At 72.4% G+C, this 7,489-nt stretch overlaps 1 protein-coding gene across 1 annotated transcript; it reads left to right on the top strand.

Annotated features, from left to right (window-relative positions):
- Positions 1–216: 216 nt before the first annotated feature.
- MNEG_10970 (hypothetical protein) lies at positions 217–7,344 on the top strand (the record flags this gene model as incomplete). Its single annotated transcript, XM_014040558.1, has 7 exons — positions 217–1,542; positions 1,693–2,277; positions 2,495–3,430; positions 3,629–4,011; positions 4,237–4,586; positions 4,810–5,067; positions 5,312–7,344. Coding segments are annotated over 7 exons (5,871 nt in total), but the record flags the coding sequence as incomplete, so codon positions are not given.
- Positions 7,345–7,489: the final 145 nt, after the last annotated feature.

The following is a 7,489-nucleotide window of genomic DNA, read 5'->3' as shown; positions in this document are numbered from 1 at the left end:
GGCAGCACAGCCGCGGCGGACGCATTCCCGCAGGTGACATCACGGTGGGATGCTTTGGGCAGCCACTGCACCAGCTCGGCCCGTCTCTTGTGCGTGGTTGCTGTGTTGCTGCACAGCTCCAGTCTGCCTGCCCTGGCAATACTTCAACCCCTGGCATGACTGCAAATCATCTTGCCACAATGGTTTTGCTTTGACACCCCGGGCCTGCGCACACAGGCCATCATGCAGGCAAGAGGGGCCCTTGGCCAGATTATTGGGCTCTTGGACAGACTAGCAGCGACCACCAGGCTTGACAGCAGTGGCGGCGGCGAAAGGCAAAGATGCGACAGCGACCAAAAGCACGGCTGCAGCGCAGCGGACGCCAGGCGCCTGGGCGTCGCTGGCTGCATGAGCCTGCTGCGTCGCGCGGCGACGTCCGCGGGGCTCTCACCTATCATGGCCGGCCGCACGCAGCTGGTGCCGCTGCTCCTGTCCATGGCAGCGGCCCGTGACGCCAACGCTGCCGCCGCTGCCGGCAGCCCTGGCGGCGCCCGCAGTAGCACAGTCAGCGACGATGCAGCAGCGGGCGAGTTAGGAGAAGTGGCTGAGCTCCTGCTGGCATTGGTCTGCGGCCTTGGGCCCACGGCAGTGGCACAGTCCGTGCTGGCGCAGCAGCAGCTCGTGCCGGCGCTGGCGGCAATGCTGCTGCCGCTGTCGCAGCGGGTAGGGGGTGCGGCGATGCAGTGGCAGTTGGGCAGGATGACCACAGGGGCTACGAGCAGGGTCAGCGGCGACCCGGGGCCGGGGGCAGCAGCTGACAAGCTGTCTGCGTGCCCACCGCAGCTGCGCCTGGTGTTGGCGCTGGCGGCCCACGCTGCGTTCGGCGCCGCGGTGGCGCGGTCGCCGGCGGCGCAGCAGCTGTTGCACGCGCTGTTATCAGTGTTGGAAACCCCTGCGCTGGACAGCCAGGCGCCGGCTGCGGGTCCTATGCGGGCGGCGGCTGCGGCTGACGGAACCAGCGGCAGCGCTGAGCGGTGGCTGACCTCATGGCACGCGGCCCTCAGCGTTTTGGAGGGCTTGGTTTCAGGGGACCGCTGCCTGGCATTACTCGCCGCTGGTGGGGCCGGCGCCTCGCAAATCAGTCGTGGCAGCGGCTTCGACGGCACGAGCGGCAACGTAAGCCCCGCCGAGACACTCTTAGCCTGCGCCGCCCGGCTGGCGGTTCTGGCGCGGCAGGGCTCGGCGGCTGGCCCTGGCCTTGAGCGGATGGCGTCGCTTCAAGTGTCCACACCAACAAAGGCGAACGGCCTGCAGCAGCGCGTGGCGCACCTGATGCCCGTGAGCGAGGGAGGCGAGCGGGCCGCGGCTTCTGAGCAGTGCGCGACAGCTCTGGTGGCTCTGCTGGCGTGTGTCCACGCCTTGGCAGCAGTCTGCGCTGTCAGCATTGACGCGTGCAGCGCACTGGACCATGGTAGCGCCGCGGCGCTTGAGGTGCTGAGCAGCTGCCTGGAAGCTGCCAGCGCAGCAGCCAACGATCCGTTGCAGCAGGAGCGCACGGGTCTCGTGCGACAGACTGTTGGTAACCGCTCAGCACGAGTCGGGCCAACAGCGCAAGGGGGGGGCGGTCAAGCTGAAATACAAGCAGGGACGTCGGAGAGGGTTCAATTAGCAGTATTTGCAGTGCTGTCGGCGTTGGCATCCCTTTGGGCGCAGGTGACGGGGCTGCCGCCCGGCAAGGCGCCGGCCGCCCTGTCGCCCGGCGTGGCAGGGGCCGACAGCCAACAGCAGCAGCCGCAGGGGCAACAGCAGCAGCTGCACCACCAGCAGCAGCAGCCGCCGCTCTCGCCGGAGAGCAGCACCGCTTCCATGGCCTCCATCATCATGACTCAGCTGGGCAAGGGCACCCTGTGGGGTGCACCCGCGCGGCCGGCCAGGCAGCGGGATCACGGCACAAATGGCGGCGGCGCAGCGCCGCACCATTCGCTGGACAACATTGCAGAGTGGCCTGCCCCGGGTCGCGACAGCTCAGAGGGCCACGCAGTGGCGGCGGCGGCGGCGGCGGCGGCGGCGGCGGCGGCGGCGGCGGCGGCAGGGGTCGGCGGGCAGGGGCCGGGCCGGGTAGAGCTGGTGCTGCGGATGGCGATCGGTGGCATGGGTGAGGATGGCGCCGCGATCGCCGCGGACGGCGCCCACGCGCCGCCTGCGCCGGCCGTCCGCCACGCAGCCTCCTGTGTGGTCCACACCCTCTTCAGCGCCGGCAGAGAGGCTGCCCTGGCCGCGCTGGAGCTGCAGCCGGCGGTGAGCCTGGCGCGCTTGGGTTCCTGCCCCCACGCCGGCGCCCTGAGCTGCGTCCGAGTATGCTGTTTGCACCCTGGCAGCCCCACCCCTGCCTTGAGCCTTGCAGCGTTGTGGTCAGGTCTGCTGGGACCCGTTCACAGCACCGGTCGGCCCGCCACACGTCTACCAAACCCACAACGACGGATATTCTCGATCTTGTTGACCCCCCTCTTTACAGCTTGTCGACAGCCTTATATCAATGCTGGACTTGGAAGCACCCCTGAGGGCCGTCAACAGCCCTGGGTCCCTCGGAACCTCGGACGGCAACGACGCCGAGGCGGTCGCGGCCGCGACGGCCGCGGCGGCGGGCCGCGCGTCCGAGGAGCGCCAGCGGCGGCTGGCGGCCGCGGCGCAGGGCGCGGCGGTCGCGCTGGACTGCCTGCTGGGCCTGGCGCAGCAGCGGCTGCTGCCGCGGCAGGTGCTGCTGGCCAGGGCCCCAGCCTTAGCGCGCCCACCCGGGTGCGGCGGCAACGAGGAATCTTCCCAGCAAGCGGGAGAGCCCCGTCTGGCGCGGCTGCTGCGGCATTTTGACCTGGTGTTGGAGGATGACACAAACTCCCAGATACAGGCCATGCTGCACGCCACCCGCATGGCTGCAGCTGCAGCCGCCGCCGCGCGCGGCGGCGGCACGGGCACGATCCACAAGCTTACGGCCGCAGGGGCGGCGGCGGGGCCGTGTGGGGACTCACTGGAGTGCGAGAGGCGCGCGGCTGCTATCAGCTACGAGAGCGCCGTCGGCGGGGCGAGCATTGACGGCGGGCAGCAGCCCCACCACCAGCAGCCAGCCCAGCAGGAGCGCTCGCTCCGATCGACGGCGAAGGCTCGGCAGCAGGGCGCGGCGGGGTGGCGCGAAGCTGCCGGGCAGCTGGCGGTGTATGCTGCCGACTTTCGGCTGTCGGCGGTCGAGCTCATCGCCCTTTGCTGTGAGGCCATGGCGAGCCGTGCTGACGGCCTGCCCGTCTTCGCTGCGACGGCACCCCTGCGGCCCGCGGCCGCGCTTGGAACGGCTGCGGCGAGCGGGGCCCTGCGGCTGCCGAGGCTCGAGGGCGTGAAGAGGGGCTTGGAGGCGCTGCTGGCAGAGCAGGAGTCCTTCAAGCGAGGGGTGGCCATCCAGGTGGGCGGCGGCACCGATGACTGGCCGGCTGCGACGGCAAAGGGCAGGCCGCTGCACGCTCTTGCTTCTGGGGCCGGCCAGCCAGAGGGTTACAGCAGGCCGGGGCACGCCGCTCGTTCCGACACCCCTGCGAGGCTCATGCCATGCTCACTGTCGCCCTGCGGCCACCGACTCCCATCCTTCCATCCGCCACCCCAGGCAATCTGGGCCCTCGCGTGCGTCCCCGGCGGCGCCGACGCCCTTGGAGAGCCCCCCGCGTCCCTGCTCAAAGCGCTCTTAGCCACCGCGCGCTCGGCCGCCCTTCCCGCCCCCGGCGCCGTGCCGCAAGGGGCCTGGCACGCGCCCCCGCCCCCCGGCTCGCCGCCTGCCGCCGGCGCCCCGCTCGCGGCGGGCGCGGCAGCAGGCGGTGGCGGCGGCGGCCCTGCCTCGGGGCCGGACGTGGCAGTCAGCCTGCACGCGGTGGGCGCGCTGGCGGCCGTGGCGCAGCACTGCGGCGAGGCGCGGCGCGCGGCGGTCGGGTCGCTGGACGGGATGTGCGGCGGCCTGGTTGAGGTGGCGCTCAACTCGGCGGATGCTTTGAGGTGTGCCGTGCGGGGTGCCGTCACATGGATCCGAATCCTTCGCCACGTGCCCTGCAACACCGTCTGCCTTGACATCAGGTTGATCCATTGACGTCAGATCGAGATATTGACTTCAGGTCAAGATCCTGACGTTAGGTCAAGATTTTGGTATCAGGTCGCGATTGGCCGTGCTGTTTCCTCCCTCACGACACGCCCGCCGCCGACCCGCGTATGTTGACCATTCAGGGCCGTCCAGGCGGCGCCGCCGTCGAGCAGCACTGAGCCCCTGGAGCCCCTGCTTTTTGAGGCCCACCACACTGCGCTCTTCTGGTCACTCTCCGCCGCCGCCGCCCTCTCCACCTCGGCCCCCGTCGCCGCCCGCCTCGCCAGCACGCGCGGCCTGCCGGCGGCGCTCGCCGCCGCGCTGCGCTGCGGCGGGGACGCGGCGCTGGCCGGCGCGGCGGCGGCGGTGGTGGGCAACCTGGCGGCGCACAGGGCGAGCCAGGCTGTAATCGCCGGCGCGCGGGGGCTGGGGCGGGAGGTCGTGAGGGCCGCCAGGGAGGCGAGGGACGTCCAAGCGATGGCCGCGGCCCTTGGTGGGTCTGAGGGTTTCGCAGCCGCTAGCCTTGCGGTCCAGCCATGCAGCCGAGCTGCATTGCACGGCCTCGCAGGGCCGGCGCTGTGCATGGGTGTATTTTCAGGGGATCCGGTTTCAGGTCTGGAAATAGACAGCAACCGCGGGTTCTTGATCCAGCTGGCAATGCCCGGCACGCGCTCATCATGATAGGCCGCGTGCTGACCTTGATGCCACTGCCGCAGGCGCCATCCGCAACCTTGCGGCGTGCGATGCGGGGCGGCTCGAGCTTGCTGGAGACCCGGCCACTGTCCCTCTGCTTTTGAAGCTTCTCTACCCCCAGCAGCAGCTTCCCGCTCTGCTGTCCCAAGCCCGGCGGCCGCCGTCGGCCGCGGCGCTCGGGCGCCGGGCGCCGGAGGCCCCGGGGGATGGCGCGTGCGCGGGCGGGGCGGCGGCCGCGGGGATGGCGGAGGTTGCGGCTGCGGCGGGCCACCTGCAGATGTGTGAGTGATTGAGCATCTTGGATCACCTCTCATGCCTGTTGGCCTGCCCCCAACACCTATAGCGTAGGCTATTCGGGCCCAAGCAGGCTGACGCAGCCAGCAGCATCAGCGCAGCCATTCTCCCGCGGTGCGCTTGCCACCAGCCGCTGCACACCCCCGGCCTTGAAGCAACCGGAAAGGGGCGCGCCCCTGACGGCGCCGGCGCACCAAAGGGCTCGCTGCACGCGCACACACATGCGCGCAGGCGCGGCGTCGGCGCTGGCGAACCTGTCGTCTTCCCGGGTGGGCGTCGAGGCGATGATACTGGAGCAGGCGACGCTCCTGCCCGCCCTAAAACAGCAGCTAATCGCCGCGGCGGCGGTTGCCGACCCTGGCCCGGCCGCTGAGGCTGCGGCGCCGCTGCGTGCGTGCGTGCTGGTGTGGGCCGCGAACGCCGCGGCGCACCCGGTGCTTGCGCGCGCGCTCGCGGGGAGCGGCGAAGCGGTGGGCGCGCTCGCGGGGGCGGTGCTTTCTGTGCCCGTGCCGCCGGCGCTAGCGGCGTCGCGGGCGCAGAGCGCGCCGCCGAGCGCGCGGCGGCGCGGCGGGGCCGGCGAGGGCGCGGGCGCGGAGGACATGGGCGTGGGCACGGGCGCCGAGCCGCTAATGAGCGATGAAGCGGCTGCGGCAGCCACGGACGGCGTGGGGTGCGACGACGACGGCGACGTCGGCGGTGACGACCGCGGCGACGGCGCGGGTCAAGACCCGGGGAAGGTGACGGGCGCTGCCCTGGAGGCAATGGCGGCTGTGGCCGCGCTGAGCTGCTGGCAGTCGCTTTTGAGCCGGTGCCCCGACCGCCTCGCCGCCGGGCTGCGCGGCACATGCGGCGGCGGCAGCGGCGGCGGCGCGGGCGGCGCCAAGCTGGCGCCGGCCGCAATGGTGGGGTTGGCGGGGTCGGCAGTCATGCAGTCGGTGGTGGCGCACGCCGCGGCGCTGCTGGGCTGGGTTGATGCGGCGGTCGGTATCGCAGCCCCAGGGTTTGCAACAAGCGGCGATGGGGACGGGAAAGTCGGCGCCGCTCGCGGCGGCGCGGAGGCAGTTTTGCTGGCGTCTTCGGCGCTTGACGTCTCTGCAGCCGCCGCGGGGCTCATCTCATTGGCTGCGGTGAACGGCCTGGACGACTGCCTGGCGGAAGCTAGGGCGCAGCTGCTCGGCTGGATGGCAAAGCTGCTGCTGCTCCCCAGCATGCCCGGCGCGGCGCCGCTCGTCGGCACCGCGGCCGCCGACGCAGCCGCCGGCCAGGCGGCCTGCCTGCTCTGGGTCCTCACGACGCACCCGCGCGGCGGCGCGGCGTGGGCGGCGGCAGCGGCGGAGGACCCGGCGCTGCCGCGGGTGCTTCTGATGCTGACGTCATCGCTGTCTGGCCGCGGCTGCGGCAGCAAGGCGCGCTACTCGCCGGCGCGCCTGCTCGCAGCGCTCACGCTCGGCCAGCTGGCAGTGCAGCAGCTGCTGCCGGCGCAGCTGCTGCCGGCGGTGCTCGGCGCCGATGGCGGTGTCGTCGGCGCGCTCGTCGACGCGACAGCTTACGCACTTCAGCCGCAGCGCAAGGGCGGCGCCGGCGGGATCGGCGGCGGCGGCAACGGCGGCGGTGGCGGGGCTAAGCAGCAGGAGCCGCCGCGGCAGCCGGGCACGCCGCCCGCGGGCGGGCGTGGCCGGGGGATCGGGCATCCTATGGGGCCCGCGCTCGCGCCGATGGCAGCGCGCGCGGGCGGCGTTGGCACTAAGCCGAGCGCAAGCGGCGGCAAGGGCCCCAGCCCAGGGCCGCACACGGGAGCCCCGGGCGCTTTGCCGCCGCCGCAGCAGCACCAGCAGCAGCAGCAGGCGGCAGAGCCGCCCGGCGACGGCGGTGGGAGGGAAGCGGGTGGCGGCGGTGAAGGCGGCGCGAGGGATGCGTTGGACGCGCTGCGGCAGTCTGCCATGGCGCGTGTCGGGGTTGAGGGGGAGCTGCAAATTGTGGTTGGCGCCCAGGCGGCCGGCGCCCTCGCGCACCTCGCCGCGTGCCCCGGCGGCGGCGCCGCGCTCGGCGCCGCGCCGGGGCTCGTGCCGGCGCTCGCGCGGCTGCTGGGGTCGCAGATGGGGGAGGTGCAGCTGGCCGGCGCGATGGCGCTGGCGGCGCTGGCAGGCTGCGGGGAGGAGGGCGGCGCGGCGCTGACGAGGGAGGGGGGCGGGCGGCTGGCTGACAGGGTGGCGAGGCTCTTGGAGGAGTGCGGGCACCCGCAGGTTGGCGGTTTTTTGCGATGACGTGCTGGGGTTGTGTGATGAGGAGAGGGGCGCAGGTGGAGATTGCAGGACGGGCAGGAAGGAGCGTCACGATGGTGTGTGCGTGTGTGTGTGTGTGCGTGTGTGTGTGTGTGTGCGTGTGTGTGTGTGTGTGTGTGTGTGTGTG

Source organism: Monoraphidium neglectum (genome assembly GCF_000611645.1).
Source record: "Monoraphidium neglectum strain SAG 48.87 unplaced genomic scaffold scaffold02536, whole genome shotgun sequence".
In the NCBI taxonomy this organism is placed as follows: Eukaryota; Viridiplantae; Chlorophyta; class Chlorophyceae; order Sphaeropleales; family Selenastraceae; genus Monoraphidium; species Monoraphidium neglectum.
Note: the sequence above shows the minus strand (reverse complement) of the source record. Positions and strands in the feature narration are given on the sequence as shown.